The sequence below is a fragment of the Xyrauchen texanus genome, chromosome 13, assembly GCF_025860055.1.
Source record: "Xyrauchen texanus isolate HMW12.3.18 chromosome 13, RBS_HiC_50CHRs, whole genome shotgun sequence".
Lineage (NCBI taxonomy): Eukaryota > Metazoa > Chordata > Actinopteri > Cypriniformes > Catostomidae > Xyrauchen > Xyrauchen texanus.
The window spans coordinates 38,236,541-38,254,875 of record NC_068288.1 but is presented as its reverse complement, the minus strand read 5'-3'; the positions used below and the strand labels follow the sequence as shown (position 1 = coordinate 38,254,875).

Here is an 18,335-nt window from a genome sequence, read left to right as displayed (position 1 = left end):
TTGTTGCTTCAAATCAAAGTCTGTAATGTTGTGATTCATCTCCGAGCTGGTTGGTTTGGCTCATGGCTTACAACTCATTACCCAAGTTTTTTTTTTTATCCCTGTGGAAAAAATGAATGGGGAAAACACTTCCAGAACCAAATGCACTGAAATAGTGTGCGGTCACTGTTGCTCTCTATTGTTATTAATATTCTATAGCACCACACCATTTGCTATATCACAATTAGGTTTCAGCATAATAGAAGCAAACAGATTTAATACATCACAATAATGATTTTATGGTAATTGCTTTGAGAAATTTTATTTACAGACTTATTGCAAGGCAGACAGCGCTAAGCGTAGTTCCTAAGTCTCCTAAGCCAAGGAGCACAGCACATAATCAGTTGTTTTGTTGTTGAGAATGAGTGGCATTGTATTCCAGCAGGGCTGAAGTTATTCCTATAGGAATTGATAGACTGGTGTATGGGTGTTTATGTGGCTGTTTCTCTGTGTGTGGGGGTGGGAGTTTGTTACTAGGAGGCCTTGGGGACATCATAATGTGTGACTGGTGTCCAATGGAGAGGGACACACTGTTTCCTGACACCTAGACAGCGGTTGGGGTCAGAATTGTCCTAGAATTTTGAGCCTTACTGACATGGAGGTAAAGCATCATGTGAGGTTTTATACAGTGTGTGCTGTTGTCTATGCACCATTGTTTTTTGTTTTGTGTGTTTTTGTTATTTTTTTTGTAATAATATATTTTTTTTAATATTGATAAAAGGAATGAAAAAGGCATGTCATGAACACTTTAAATAACTATAGAATACTTTCAGATACTGATAAATTAGACACTGTAAAGCTCCTTACAGTTCCTTTTGGTCAATATCAATAAAATGTCATGCTTGCTAAAGTGTCTCTCTCTCTCGCAGCCAAAAGTTTGGAATAATTTAAATATTTTGTTGTTTCGGAAGGAAATTGGTACTTTAATTCACCAAAGTGTCATTCAAATGATCAAAAGTATAGTCAGGACATTACTGATGTAAAAACAGCACCATTACTATTTGAAAAAGTCATTTTAGATCAAATCAAGACCACTCCAACACCTTATCCTTGAGTAATCATGCTAAATTGCTAATTTGGTACTAGAAAATCACTTGGCATTATATCAAACACTGCTGAAAGCTATTTGGTTCGTTAAATAAAGCTTAACATTGTCTTTGTGTTTGTTTTTGAGTTGCCACAGCATGTAATAGACTGGCATGTATTAAGATCAATATTAGGTCAAAAATGTCAAAAAAAGAAAAGGCTTTCTCTAGAAACTTGTCAGTCAATCATTGTTTTGAGGAATGAAGGCAATACAAATGCTTGAAATATTTCATACAAAGGTGTACACTACAGTCTTCAAAGACAAAGAACAACTGGTGCTAACAAGGACAGAAAGAGATGTAGATGGCCAGATGTACAACTAAACAAGAGGATAGTACATCAGAGTCTCTAGTTTGAGAAACTACTTGACTCACATATCCTCAGCTGACAGCTTCATTGAATTCTACCCACTCAAAACAAGTTTAATGTTCAACAGTAAAGAGAAGACTCAGGGGTGCAGGCCTTATAGGAAGAACTGCAAAGAAAAAGCCACTTTTGAAACAGAAAAACAAAAAAGAAAGGTTAAAGAAACAGAGACATTGGACAAAGATAATTGGAAAAGAGTGTTATGGATCTTAACCCCACTGAGCTTTTGTGGGATTAGCTAGACTGTAAGGTGTGTGAGAAGTGCATATTTGGCAAGTTCTACAGGAAGTTTGGGGTGAAATGTCACCTGAGAATCTGGACAAACTGACAGTTAGAATGCCAAGGATCTGCAAAGCAGTCATTGCTGCATGTGGAGGAGTTTTTTATGAGAACTCTTTGAAAGTAAATTAAAAAGTTCTGAAAATAGTTTTCAACTTGTAATAGTATTTTTTCTTGTTATCAATATCCTGACTATAATTGTGATAAGTTGAATGCCATTTTGGTGAATAAAAGTACCAATTTCTCTACATAAGAGCAAAATCTGAACATTATTACAAAAACTTTTGGCTGCCAATGTGTGTATATATTATATGTGTGTATACAATTTATATTATAGTGTATACAATTTCTATTATACAAATGTGTGTATACATTATATATATATATATATATATATATATATATATATATATATATATATATTGTCACACATTGTACATACATTTCTGCATATACATGGTGAAATTATTTATTTTTCACATATCCCAGCTAAACCCCTGGAGCAGATAGGTTCAAGGGCCTTGCTCAAGAGCCCAACAGGGTTGTCTTGGTGGTGTTGGGTCTTGAACCCCTGACCTTCTGGTCAGTAACCCAGAGCCTTAACCGCTGAGCCACCACTGCCATATGTATATTCATATATATATCAGTGACTGTATTAGCGACAAGGGCTGTTGATTTTACACTTCATTTTAGTGGGATTAATTATAGAAAAAGCAATTAATCACACCCCCTGACCAATATGTAAATTCTGTAATAAAAGGATGAATTTTCCTACCATATAACCAATTCAAGCTTGAAGTAATTTTTTTACGAGCCACTTCAAAAGGTGAAAGGATGCCTCTACAAACATGAAAAGCAGCACAGCCACAGAATGGGAACTGCTCACTAAGGAGGAAGTATAACAGGTGGGCGAAGGACAACAGAATAAAACAAACAAAATATTGAGTTAACTATCTATCTCGATATTGTGTCGATGTAGTGAAACTAGGGTTCACCCTTGGGAGCCCCAAACACCTCTGATTTTTGAGAAAATGCCAATGGGAATTGGCGAGTGGAATTTGCATGCCACTCCCCCAGACATATGGGTATAAAAGGAGCTGGCTCGCAACCACTAGAATTTTTCTTCGGAGCCGAGCGGTTGATTCACCGAGAGCTGAATTCCACTGCTGGTCCATTCACCTCACTAAGAAGCGTATGCTGTTGGATATATGGTGCATTTCAGCGGCTTTCTCTCCCTCGGTGCGACTGATGCAGAGTACACCCCTGGTCACTTAAACAGCTAAAAGAAAATATATTCTTGCAAATAAAAGAGTATATTTCCTTTAAAAGAGCACGCACTGACGGATAGCGTAATTTTAAAGATGCCTTTCTGTCTGTGTGTAATTCCTGGTTGTGGTCGCAATCTCTATGCTTCTGATGGCCTCGATCGTGGATGGTTCTCGCTCATTGCAAGAACATGACCATGGCAACGTTGTGGTTGCAGCTTTCCTTCTTCTGGGCAAAACCAACTCCAGCCACCCCCCATGCCAGGCCTTCTACCTACGGATACAAAGCCGGGTCGGTTGACGCTGGAGGCAATTTGGGGACATGCAGCCACTGGCTCCTGGACAGGACCACGACTGTGTTGGCATATAAACTGCTTCATGTTGTTGGCAGTACTGCTCGACCTGTGGAGGCTTTTGCCATTGATCCAGGGCAAGCATGTTTTGGTACGGATGAACAACACATCGACGGTGGCGAGTCGCATGCCACAACTCACCCACCATCTCCTCCTCTGGAGTCTGCGGTGACTCAGGTCACTGCGGACCACTCACATCCCAGGCGACCTCAACCGCACAGAGGATGCACTGTCACGGCAGGTGACACTCAGGGAGAGTGGAGACTCCACTCTCAGGTAGACATGTTTGCTTCCAAGTGAATCCTCCAACTGTCCGCTCTGGTATTCTCCAATAGGGGCTCCCCTCAGCATAGATGCGTTGCACACAGCTGACTCCAGGGACCGTGCAAATGTGCATTCCCCCCAGTGAGCTGGCTTGCACAGACTTTCTGCGTCTCCCTTGGGCAGAGCTCTCTTTGCCTCTGGTCGCCGTGTTTGTAGAGCTCCTCCTCTTTGGGCAGGACCTACCACCGTGCCTCCTCCATGTGTGGCTGGTAAGCTCACATGATGTTTTTGCCACATGTTAACCTTCCCTTCGGGCAGGATGTATTCTCTGTGGTGTCTTTTCCTCCTGAAAGAATAGGAAAGGAAAAGAACACCTTCCCAGATGCAAATAAAAAGCATTAAAAGGCCCCAGCCGAAAATCTAAATATTCTGTGGAGAGAAAACATAGAGAGAAAAGGCCGCACCAGCTCCCAAACTCCCAAACTCCCATATTGTGTCCCTCTTGCCACAATGCTGTACTACCCGCTGAAATATCCGGGACCCTGTCTCTGCTCCTAAGCACAAAACCTGAATGAGTGGTTGCAAGACAGCTCCTTTTATACCTGTATGTCCGGAGGAGTGGCATGCAAATTCCACCAATTCGCCAATTTTCAGTGGCCTTTTCTTAAAGATCAGAGGTATTTGGGGCTCCCAAGAGTGACCCCTAGTGTCGTTTCATCGACACAACATCTTGTTCCCTCCATCAGGGAACGGAGGTTATGACAGTAACCAAGACCACTTTGTGTACCGTTCAATCAATGCTTTATTAATCTGCCACATTAATCAAATTTTTTTCAAACTGAATTTCAATCTGTAGTACATATTTCATATAGGCCCTACATATTATATATATAAATATTCAAATTATTTTGCCTTATTTATTTGAATTAACTTTATTTGGGGGCCTTTCTCTGCAAATAATGATGTATGCGATTAATTGCGATTCATTTGATGAAATGATCGTCATGTAATTTTATTAATTTGATTATGTTCGATAAAAATGCTAGTCAAATGAAAGACCTAATACACATATATATATATATATATATATATATATATATATATATATATATATATATATATATATATATATATATATATATACACACTCACCTAAAGGATTATTAGGAACACCTGTTCAATTTCTCATTAATGCAATTATCTAATCAACCAATCACATGGCAGTTGCTTCAATGCATTTAGGGGTGTGGTCCTGGTCAAGACAATCTCCTGAACTCCAAACTGAATGTCAGAATGGGAAAGAAAGGTGATTTAAGCAATTTTGAGCATGGCATGGTTGTTGGTGCCAGACGGGCGGTCTGAGTATTTCACAATCTGCTCAGTTACTGGGATTTTCACGCACAACCATTTCTAGGGTTTACAAAGAATGGTGTGAAAAGGGAAAAACATCCAGTATGCGGCAGTCCTGTGGGCTGAAAATGCCTTGTTGATGCTAGAGGTCAGAGGAGAATGGGCCGACTGATTCAAGCTGATAGAATAGCAACTTTGCCTGAAATAACCACTCGTTACAACCAAGGTATGCAGCAAAGCATTTGTGAAGCCACAGCACGCACAACCTTGAGGCGGATGGGCTACAACAGCAGAAGACCCCACCGGGTACCACTCATCTCCACTACAAATAGGAAAAAGAGGCTACAATTTGCAAGAGCTCACCAAAATTGGACAGTTGAAGACTGGAAAAATGTTGCCTGGTCTGATGAGTCTCGATTTATGTTGTGACATTCAGATGGTAGAGTCAGAATTTGGCGTAAACAGAATGAGAACATGGATCCATCATGCCTTGTTACCACTGTGCAGGCTGGTGGTGGTGGTGGTGTAATGGTGTGGGGGATGTTTTCTTGGCACACTTTAGGCCCCTTAGTGTCAATTGGGCATCGTTTAAATGCCACGGACTACCTGAGCATTGTTTCTGACCATGTCCATCCCTTTATGGCCACCATGTACCCATCCTCTGATGCTACTTCCAGCAGGATAATGCACCATGTCACAAAGCTCGAATCATTTCAAATTGGTTTCTTGAACATGACAATGAGTTCACTGTACTAAAATGGCCCCCACAGTCAACAGATCTCAACCCAATAGAGCATTTTGGGATGTGGTGGAACGGGAGCTTCGTGCCCTGGATGTGCATCCCACAAATCTCCATCAACTGCAAGATGCTATCCTATCAACATAGGCCAACATTTCTAAAGAATGCTTTCAGCACCTTGTTGAATCAATGCCACGTAGAATTAAGGCAGTTCTGAAGGCGAAAGGGGGTCAAACACAGTATTAGTATGGTGTTCCTAATAATCCTTTAGGTGAGTGTATATATATATATGTTGTTGATACAACTACTGTTATATTGTGCAGCCTTACTCAGAATTTGCAGAATCTTGAAATCAACTGCAAATCTTGACTTGACTTACTTCTGCAACTACTACATCACTTGCTCTGCAAATAGCAAAGGTGGGTTATTACACTCTCTCAATGCATCTGGCTTTATTTAATCTATTCACAGCATGTTCACATGTTAAGTAGAGATGGTATTTTAAAATACCCTGTGAATTAAGTCTTTATGATGTAAAAGTGCTTGTCCCTGCATTAAGCAATACAGTTACTTTTTTCAATGTAGTATCTTGACTGTAGTTGAACCACTTTAAATTATGAGTAGCTTGTTGGTTAACAAGCTACAGATTCAAAGTAGCTTTCCAAACATTTGTTAGAGCCTGCATTTATTTTTACAGCCAGAATGATTCAGCCTCATAATATATGGCATCAGACCAGTCTTTATTTATTCACTATTCGCACATATACATATATAGGATCTTATTTGTATACATTTCTTGGGTTTAATTATATATTTCTTGTATGTATAACCACTATTGAAATTTCCATGACTTTTCCAGGCCTAAATTAAGCACAATTTCAAAATGGGAATGGTAAGCCTGCATAAAATGTATACATGTTATATTAGATTATAATAAATAAAAGATAAGTGTAGGGTTTTTATGCATTAAGCTTAGTTCAGAGCCTGTTCATGCAGTGAATGATATGGCCCATTTTTCAAACTCATGTGTAAAACCTCTGATTTAAGCAGAAAATGTGAATTGGGCACGTAAGGTTGAGGTGTAAACACAGTCATAGTCTGAGTCACAAGTTTGCAAATACGGTATATGCACACTTGGGCGGTTTGGCACACTAATACTGTATATGCCCACACGCTTGTACGTGGATAGACATATAATTTGTATTGGCGAAGCATAACAGCCACCACACAGTCTCTCCTCCAATCATCAAGCCCTCTTGTCTCTCTCTCTCTGTCTCCCTTGCCAGTGGATCACATACAGCTCAATCAGCATGTGTGAGCACATCCTCGGCATAAGGATGCAGGGGGCCAGCTGTCTTCTCTGCCTTATGTTTCCCCAGACAGTTGCTCTGGCAGGCAGGCCTCTGCTCCTGACGAGAGCTTCTCTGCAGCGTATGAGTCCTCAAAGCTGTAGCCAGTCATTCAGACCGCGAGTGCAGAAGGTAATGAATAGCGCAATGCTGCGATATCATTCGTTACTGCGCCACCCACGGACTACACTAAGTTTGACTGTGGAGGATACTTGGGGGAGAAACAGAGTGATGGCATAAATTATCAACGTCATTATCAAATGTCACAGGAAGTCACTTTTTGGAAAGCAGATACAAATTGGAGTCTTTTGCATACTGATATCAAAATACTACATAATTAATTATACAAGACTAATGCTTTTTATCTGTGTTACTGGCCCTATTACAGCATGTACATGAAAATATATGTGATTTATGTATGCACTGAAGAGAAATGCATGCTCTAACAAATGTTTGGAAAGCTACTTTGAAACTGTAGCTTGTTAAGCAACAAGCTACTCATAAATTAAAGTGGTTCAACTACAGTCAAGCTACTACATTGAAAAAAGTAACTATATTGCTTAATGCAGGGACAAGCACTTTTACATCATATAATGCAATTAGATATAAATATACATTTATATGTGTCACGAATAGTTGCTGAGGTGAGACAGGAGACGTAGGATCAATTTGCAGGCTTTAATAAAAATTATGACAGTGAAACAACAAACAAGAACTGACAAAGGAATGCAAAAACTAAAGGGTATTTATACAAATAAGAGCTAATGAGGGAATGGAAAACAGGAGAGAACAAAAAGGAACAGATAGGAGTGATGAGGGCAGTGCATAATAGGTAACGTAGACCAGGAGAAGCACTTCAAAATAAGAGTCCTAGGAAACACGAGGGAGGGAGACTGTGACAACATGTTTCAGTTAAAATATGGGTGTGATAGCATCAAACTTAGTATGTGAATACATATACATTAACAAATAAACAAAACAAATACACAAATAAGTGGCTTAACATTCTGCCTAACATCTACTTTTGTGTTTCATGGAAGAAAGACAAGGCTTTGGAACAACATCATGATGATAATTGATGACATAATTTAGATTTTTAAGTGAACTATCCCTTTAAGTTTGCAACTTTTACCTAGTTACTCCCCACCACTGTATCTAACATACCTAAAGAACATTTAGACATCTCTTTCAGTTATTATTTTCTTTCTTTGTAAAGTTAACAGAGAAAGTCTTGCTTCCTTTCGCAGTGCTTTTCCTTCCTGAGTGCCACAGAGACAAGGGCATCATATGAGTTAGCATACAAAGGCTTTATTCTGTTTAAATCGAGATACGTTGTTGTTCAAGAACTCCGTAATAAAAATTTCCTTCCAGACAGTTCTGCACTCTTAAACGCCACGTTTCCTTCAAGAAGTAAAAGAAGGAGATAAATCACGCTCCAATACCAAAATGTATTTCATCTTATTTGTGAGGACAGCTTAAAAATACAACAACAAAAAAACCTTTAGTGAACCAAGCAGCAGCTACACGCAGTGAGGAAAACACATCAACAAATCCAACACAGGCAATAAGTTCTAAAATTCACAGATATTTGTGAACCAATATCAAAAGGCAGAAAAGAAAACAAAATGTGATTCTTCTGCTAGAGTCCTATGTCCTATTTTGCTAACCAGGAGCCTGTTACAGGATAATATTATGGAACATATATATATAAAACTTTTGAAAAACTGATTTACACAGCCAAAGGTATTCTGGTCTACGCTCACATCCAAGTCTGGCCAGGCTGGTCTAATTGACAGTTTTCAATTCGACAAATTTGACATCACAACCTCTCTGTCTTGTAGCTTAAAGCATAAAATCATTACAAAGTATGGAACATGACAACAGAAAAAAAAACTTCTATATTCATTAGTCAGTTTAATTAGTTAGGTAATGGGCATGGCTTACACACAAGGTTATTTGTGAAATGTGTAATTTCTGTGTCACTTACGGTACCAAACAGATTTGCAAAACTGATGACAAACAGGTTTCCCAAACATTCCCCCAATATTCCATTGATCTAACAAACAGGTAGTCCCACCCCAAACTCATGTCATTGGCTGATCCAAAAGTTGACATGTCAGACTGCTTAAACAAACAGAACAATATTTTAAAAGCACCACAAAGTTTACACTCTTTTGGAAGTATAAATCTTTCTATATTATAATGGAATAGGAGAACAGTATATTACCATAGAAAAAAAACCATTGTTGCTTCCGAAAGTTCTAGTAGGTTACCCTGACATCAACCCTATTCAGCAGATTTAATGATGAGCCCTATTTCCATCAGATCATTTTGCATAAATTCATAGGTGATTTTCCCTTTAGTGCTATTGATAATGCTTTGGGCAGGCAGCCTCAGAGACAAAGGTTTTGGTCCCAGGGGAACCAGGAAGTAACTTTTTGACTGTATTACATCGTAAAAATATGACTCACTTTTGGCGTTACTCCATGGAAATTTCACCTGAAAACTGGAGCTCACATACCTGCATATCCATGGGTTCAAAAACACTTCAAGCTTCGGCCACTGGGAGGAAATTATTAGAATCTCTGAAAGCACAGAGCAATTTTAACAGCAGACTTTTCCGCCTACTGGCGCTGAATTCCCAGTGTGAGCCCACAAGCGCTTCCTTAAAGTTGTTTGATAATGGGATGTCAAGAATCAACTTGTGTGTAGCTATGTGTGTGTGTTTGCGATTTTGAAATTTTAACTACAGCCAGGGAGGAGAATGATTGTTTTTTCCATTTGACATTGGTAGCTTTGTTTTAAATCCAAATAATGCATTTGTGCTGTGCTATAAAAAGCATATATGAATATATTGTGCAATAACCGCTAACAAAGCATTTCCTCTAACAAGCAACACAGTTGGCACCATTTTTAAGCAGTTAAATCACACGCTGCTGGATTAATTGATAGAGGCCATCAAAGTGATGGCAGAGTTAATCAACATTTCATGTTGGAGGCAGAGTAAACATTCAGTGGGGCAACTCTGGGAAATACATGGGAGGAGCAACCCAGCATGTTGGAAAAATAGTAACTAAGGTTTTCCAGCTGATGTTTCTGAGTTTTGACCATTGTTGAAGTACATTCTTTAGTTTTAGCGGGAGACATGTATTATAAATACATTTCTGAACATACTAACATCTTCCATGTACTTTGGTCTATTAATGGGCTATTTCACCTCTAATACCTTTAGTAGCAATTTTTTATATAATTTTGGGTTAAAAAAACATAAAATAATGAGTCAAGACAGAGAATGGGGCAGTAATTGCTTCAAGTTCATTCATCACCCTGGAAATCGAAGTTCAACTCTAATTATTACATTGTGGGATACGGTCTTCCAGGCAGATAATTTTGTTGTATACGGCTCATTATGACAAACATAGTACCTATAGATCATTGGGGTATTCGACGCATTCAGAAAATGTGGATACTGTGCATGGTATACATCCTGTGCACGGTATACATTCTAAACACTGGCGGCCAATATTTGGAATAATGTACAGATATTGCTCTTATGGAAATAAATTGGTACTTTTATTAACCAAAGTAGCATTCAACTGATCACAATGTTTAGTCAGGACATTAATAATGTGAAAAATTACTATTAGAATTGGATTTTTTTTTTTCTTCAAAACTTCTTCAACTACCTCAAAGAGTTTGCATCAAAAAATCCTCCACATGCAGCAATGACTGCTTTGCAGATCCTTGGCATTCTAGGTCTCAGTTTGTCATGATACTCAGGTGACATTTCACCACAAACTTCCTGTAGCACTTGCCATAGATGTGGCTGTCTTGTCGAGCACTTCTCTCGCACCTTATAGTCTAGCTGATCCCACAAAAGCTCAATGGGTTTAAGATCCATGTGGCAGGGCGGAGGGCGGGGCCGGGTCCTTATCCTACACACCCGGTCCCATAATTAGCCTAATACGGGACCGGGTGCATAGGATAACGACCCAGCTCCGCCCTGCCACATTCCATAACACTCTTTTCCAATTAATCTGCTGTCCGATGTCTGTGTTTCTTTGCCCATTCTAACCTTTTCTTTTTGTTTTTCTATTTCAAAAGTGGCTTTTTCTTTGCAATTTTTCCCATAAGGCCTTCACCCCTGAGTCTTCTCTTTACTGTTGTACATGAAACTGGTGTTGAGTGGGTAGAATCAAATGAAGCTGTCAGCTGAGGGCATGTGAGGCATCTATTTCTCAAACTCGAGGCTCTGATGTACTTATCCTCTTGATTAGTTGTATCTGGGCATTCAAAATCGCATTCTGTCCTTATTAGATCCAGTTGTACTTTGTCATTGTGTATATAGTGTATTTGTATGAAATATTTTTGAAATTGAAATCAATTTCAAGCATTGTATAGCCTTCTTTCCTCAAAACATTGATTGACTGATGAGTTTCTAAAAAGCTGTTTCTTTTTTGCCATCTTTTACCTAATATTGACCTTAAGACATTCCAGTCTATTGCATACTGTGGCAACTCAAAACAAAAACACAAAGACAATGTTAAGTTTAATTTAACAAACCAAGCAATTTAGCATGATTACTCAAGGATAAGATATTGGAGTGATGGCTGCTGGAATTGGGGCCTGTCTAGATTTGATCAAAAATGACATTTTTTTCAAATAGTGATAGTGCTGTTTTTTACATCAGTAATGTCCTGACTATGCATTGTGATCAGTGTATACTGCTACATCCTATGTCTTTTAAACTACATGGCACAACACTATAGAGAGGCAAGTGAAGTTGGAAGAGGGCATGCGCACAAACAGCAGTGTCTCAAGAGGGTGGTAGGGCTTGCCTACACATGCTTTCAGAGAATTGAAAGGTACTGATGGGATTATATGTGTTGTGGATTAGACAGCCAAAGCACCAAGGGAAAAGCTCTTCTCTGGAAAAAGAAGTGTAAATGAAATCTGCAAGCAGTGTGAATCTCGTCAACGACATTACAGACACATATGCTAATAGAAGGTTTTTCGATAATGAAGATGAGATAAAAAAGATCCATCAAGGTAATGAAATGTTTTAATAAAAAATAATGTTGACGAAAACATGCAGAGAAAAAAAGAGAAGCTGAAGAGAAGCTGCCGCACCTCACACCCCGAATCAAGAAGGGAGTGTGTGCGCCCACTAGGCCCCGTCTTATCATCGATCAAACCCTGATCTGCATTCCCCTTACTTCATGATCCCTGATCATGGTGAGGACACCATGCACCCCCTTTTAGTTTCTGCACTTTATTACACAGCTCTGTAAAATACTGGATTGGTCCATCGCAGTATCCAGTAATCTGATATTTCTGAATAATGTCTGCACTCCCAGTGATAAACAGATATTTCACTGGTCATCCAGGTATTGCGAGCCATCTTTTCTACTTCTCGTATCAATCTATTCTTCTAACTCAAACTCTACAAACTCTACTAATAAAATAGCTAATAAAATAATTTCAGTTCAAATCAATAATTCATGTCCATTAACAGAATTAATTTCATTTCCAATCATATTAACAGAATCTGTGTGAAATGTAAAATTTTTGCCTACTTTATCTTACATCAGTGGATCCATTCATTGGCTCCAAAAAATTGTAATAAGAACTCTGTACTATCCTGTACTGGTACTGTACTGTCTTTGTAATCTCCTCACCCAAAAAATTAGTTCAGATTTCATTGAAAATTTCTGCAAATTACACTTTAGTGCCAGTAGATGGCACCAAATGACCATCTTTAATACTTTGAATGAGGAAAAAGTGTTTTTCACAATCTGAAAATTTTAGTTATCATTTATAAAAGTTTGCGTCTCAACAATTCTACTAAGAGACTTCAGCATTGCAAAGTGTTTAGGCATCATAAGCGTTTCCCCACAAATGCCATCAAAGCATATCTATCATACTGTGAACTGCTGAGCATACATTTTTATCTAGCTCTAAAATAAAGAAAAAAAAGACAATACTCGCATAACAAATAATTATGAGTTTCACTAAGGTCTGTATGCCATTGTAATAAGTTGTTTTTCACATTTTATTCATAATTTATCTTGCCCATTTTCTTGTTGAACAAGATTGTCGAATTGATCAAATGACTTGCCTCCTCGTCTCGTTGAGTTGTTCAGCAGATTCTTAATAATGATGAATGATTCATGCATTTAGCTCCTGAAAAAGTTTACCAGTACATTCAGTTCCTTCATGAATGAGACGTCTTATCTCGTTCAGACTCAAATGACCGACTTGAACTTCAGTGAAGTGGCATATTCGTTCAGCGGGTGAAACCAATGATATGCTCCTTAACAACCTGCACTTGAGTATTATTGGCTCACACTGTAGTCAGTTTAGCAGGCATGAAAAGCCACCAAAACAGTCTCACGGTTCCAGTGCGGGCCAGTCAAAACGTGACAATCATGGCTCCGCAGGCCTGTCAAAACATTTCGGAGGTCCGTATTCGGCCCATGGGCTGCAGATTGGGTACCCATGGTCTAGACTAGTTCCTGGAGGGCCACAGTCCAGGAGAGTTTAGCTCCAATCCTAATTAAACACAACTTAAGCAGCTAATCCAGGTCTTTGGGAGTGCTTGAATATTACAAGGAGGCATTTTGGAGACTAAACTCTGGATGGCTTCGGCCCTCCAGGAATTGAGTTTGACACCCCAGGTCTAAACACTTTATTTTCGCTGTTTGAATTTTTATTGTTAATTTTATTTTAAACACCACTGTGAGACCTGACACCACACCCATTGTATTGGTCTTCAATGACTGAATTTGGCATGATGAATTACTGTCTAATTTTAAAGGACATTTTTACCAAAAGACAAATCACTAACCTCCCGAGTAAGGGGGTGGACCGCAGAGAAGTACCACTCCTTGCCCTTCCCGGACAGACACAGAACTCCGCCTGTGTGTTTTGAAGTTTTCCAAGTCTGAAAGAAGAAAAGAGAGGGGGAAATGAGGGAGAACTTGAAATAATGAGAGATTCCCCAGTTTTTTGTCATACATTTGTGCAGAGATGCAGAAATGACTGTCAGTTAATAAAAATATATGTAGCACATTCCACATGATCTCATGCTACAATCAGTGATTCACACAAAGTTGGGGCCTTGAAGTAGTGTGTATAAAGGCGTGGTAAAATAGCCTTTAGCTGGACTAGGGGCAATATCACCACCCATTGTGTCTGTTTATTAAGAAAGCTCAAGCCTCTTGCTGATTCAGACTTGAATACATGAAAAAGTTTGAGGATACAAGTTAAAGCAAATGGAAGGGGCCAAAGAGACAGCCATTGGGAAACTGGGATAGTGTCTTGCAGGAATTATTGATATGACATCCTGCTGTTCTTTGAGTGAAATTAGATTTTTTTCACAAGGAGTTGTGCTTGTCCGTGCAAAACTTGCTAACACAATGATAGGATGCTGTTGTTGGTTGCCAAGGCAATGATGCTATTGAAAAAGGCATAGTTCACTCAAAAAATTTATTTTACCCCTATTCCTTTTTTTCTTCTTCTGTGGAACACAAAAGGATATGTTTGGCAGAATGTTAGCCTCAGTCACTATTCACTTTAATTGTATGGAAAAAAAGATGCAAAGAAAGTAAATTGTGATTGAGACTAACATTCTGCCAAACAACTTTCCTGTTCCATGAAAGAAAGAAAATCATAAGGATTTGGAACAACATAATTGATGATAAAATGCTTATTTTTTGGGTGAATTATCCCTTTAAGGTGTTCTGATTGTAATTATAATACAGCTGAAATCAGAATACAGATGAAACAACCAAATACATACTGGCACTAACAACCCAATATTGCACAGTAAAAGCTTACATAGAGAGCTCAATCCCAAAACTCTACAATCTCTAATCATGAGCAATGTTATTTTATGAGGGTTAAGAGATTTGCAATAAGAAGAGAACAAAATCAACGAGTCCCTTCAAACAGAAGAGTGCTCTTGCAGTTCACTGCACCTCAACTGTGGCATTGTTTTGCTAAGTGTGGGCCACACATGAGTGATTTTAATGGTTCTTGCATCTATGAGGCCCCCTTTGAATTTTATTCATCACAAAGTGTGCAGACAAACCATTACAAAGCCATTCCAAAAAAAAAAAAACATCAACAACTAAATGTACCTTTCAGCTGAAACTAATTTATGTTTGACAATTGACGGGAAACAATAGCAAGACACAGCAGCTTCTAGCTTGTCCCTTGCGAAATTGTTGCCGAAAATCTTTTGGAAAGGTATTTCATAAAGGCAGATTGAATACAGTACATGGATGGGCGCCTTGTAAAGTCTTGAGGGAAAGCTATTTACATGCAATTGGTTCCAGGATCATTTACAGTTTTTTTTTTTTTTATGCGACTATGAAATAGGTACTAGACATAAAAATTGCTTTTGTACAAAACTGTGGATTTTTGTGAGAAATGGAAATCTGGAGGCTTCAAGAACTAATTTGCTTAATTACTACCTAATTAAGTGTGATTCTCAACTGGTGCGCTGAAAAATGTTATCTACTTTTAAAATGAGGAAATGCTTCCCACACATTTTGCAGTTCAAATGGACGATTGTCCAATCAAACTTTCTGGTATTTTGGCTCATATTCATCTGTCAATTGGTAGAAGCTGCAGTAGCCAAATTAAATAGATGCCAACATGGAGAGGTTATGTGATATTAAATCATCGATGAAAACCATGAAAAACAAACCAGAAAAATATGACCCAGACTACTTAAAATACAGCAGAATGTACCAACAACAGCTTTACTTGTGTGGTGAATTATTAACTGCCATTGGTAGACCTTTGCTGTTCTTTTGTGATATGAATAATTGCAATATTTTATTTTAAGGCCATTATTGTTTACTTACTGTGTTGGGTAACCACTCGAGACCAATTTATAAATCTTGGTCCTGAAGCAAAACCAGTATAGAACTTCTAATTTACATCACAAAAGACATCCCTGCTGCAATTCATGGATACAAAATATTGATGCTGATGTAAAAGAATTTGCCAGACCAGCAAGCTTTTAAATTTGAAAGAATGAAGTCAGCTTGCGATCCCATGCTGTCATCTTACTCAAAGGGACTTTGCAGTCACTCAGCTGAAAAGTGCATCAAAGTTCACAGATTCCTTTACATGAATGAGTCATGTTCCACAAACCCTTACAACTGACCTCATCAAGAAATCTTCTAACAAAATAATAGTAAAGAGTGCTTCTATATGTTTAATTTACTTGTCCATTGTAAACTAAGCTGTATGAAGCAGTGGCAACAATTTTGCCTCATTAATTTTGTGGACTAACTAACTAAAAGTAACAATATAATATTTTGCTCATAATGACTAGCTGTAAAAAAATTGCTATTTTGCAATGAACTGAATGAATGAGGAAATATTCAAACACACTTGCAATAATGCCTTCTCCGTCTCAAATATTTTTTGTGGATTGATTAATTCGCAGGTTGCATTTGAGTTCAACAAAAATATTATTAGAATTATTATAATAATTTTATAATAATTTCACAAACTATTATTAGCTAAATAATATAATTCTTAGTAAAATGCTGCTTTTAATGTTTCCGTGTTATGTAAATGAAAGTGTTTTCTAGTTCTATCAGAGGCCAAATAATAACCACTAATAAAATTAATAATATATTAGTGTTAAAATAATTAGTGTAAATGGCAACACTTTACAATAAAGTTCAATTTGATAATATTCGTTAACTACATTAGTTGATATGAACTAACAATGGACAATCATTTTACAGCATTTATTAATCTTAGTGAATGTTATTATATACTAATGCATTCTTTAAATCAAAGGTTGTATATGTTAACATTAGTTAATGCATTATAAATTAAAATGAACTAACAATTAATTATCATATTTGTGTAAAATTACATTAACATTAATAAATGCTGTAAACAATGTATTGTTTTGTTCACTGTTATTTCATGATACCTTATGCATTAACTTAAAGTGTCAAGGGTTGTCATTTAAATTATATATATATATATATATATATATATATATATATATATATATGCACTTTTTACATATACTATTTATTTGCAGCTTGTACTGTAGCTAACTACTTTTTTAAAAGGGTAGATTAAAGGTGTAATTATCCAAAATTAAAACTCTGTCATCATTTACTTACTCATTAGTTCCAAACCTGTTCTTAATTCTGTGAAACACAAAAGGAGATGTTAGGCTGAATGACAGTCTGAGTCATCATTCACCTTTATTGAACAAGAAAAAAAAGATAAAAGGATGCAATTAAGTCAATGATGACTGAGAAAATTCTGCCCAACATCTCTTTTTGTGTTCCACTGAAGAAAGCAAAATATTTAAAATGGGTTTGGAACAACATGAGGGTGATAAAATTATATTTTAGACTTTTTATTTTTGGATGAACTATTCCTTTAACTGCAGTTGAAATACTTTACATTATAAGAAGCTTTTAGCTTGACAAGTTGCAAAGTAGCTTCGCCAACACTGTGCCACATGCTAACCAGTGACATTTAATGGCAAATATTGCTCAAATCTGATGAATTAACCCACAAATGGTTTCAGGTGCTGTGGTGTCACCTGGAGCACTGATGCAGGGATGAAGAGGCTCTTTATGGGCTACATCAACGCTAAATCCTCCTCACTCCCTGCAATCACTTCCCCTTAAATACCAGCTACTCACTGGTTCTGCTTCAGGGCCAGGTTTAAATGTGAAATTATGGAGTTCAATGGCTTATGAAGAGGACTATAAGGTCAGCTAAGATGTGACATTTTGGCTTGAGGACTAGTCTATTAGAAGACTTAGCCTAATTATTTCTTAAAACATACATTTATTTTTAACCCCGGGAGCCAATAGCAATTTGAGACACTGGTCTCCTATTAGGAAAATCAATTCTTGAGAATTTTTCACAGATTAATATGTGACTGCGGTAAACCATCGTACACCTATGCACTGAGCACTTTGTAATAAAGAAGTAATTTCTGTAATTGCTTTTTCACTGGGACTGAGAGAATCAGCATCAATGAGCTTTTGAAGTCATGCTGCTTATTTAATCTCTAACGGATGATATTAAATGCATAAGAAATTACACTAAATTACAATGAAATTCATACTGACTTATAATGCATCTTTTATGCCATTTGTGCTTGTTTAAAAGTGCTTTTATAAACAGACAGTGCTTAAATTAAAATTAAAATTAGACTTTAAAATCTGTATTGGGACAGCTGGCC

General features: G+C 37.6%; 1 protein-coding gene across 1 annotated transcript in view; it reads right to left on the bottom strand.

Annotated features, from left to right (window-relative positions):
* The window catches only part of LOC127654362 (contactin-4-like), a 156,798-nt gene that overhangs the window by 116,668 nt on the left and 21,795 nt on the right, over window positions 1-18,335 (bottom strand). Inside the window, exon 3 of the mRNA XM_052141500.1 lies at window positions 13,938-14,033. Within this exon, the coding sequence (XP_051997460.1) occupies window positions 13,938-14,033 (96 nt within the window). The remainder of the gene's footprint in view (window positions 1-13,937; window positions 14,034-18,335) is intronic.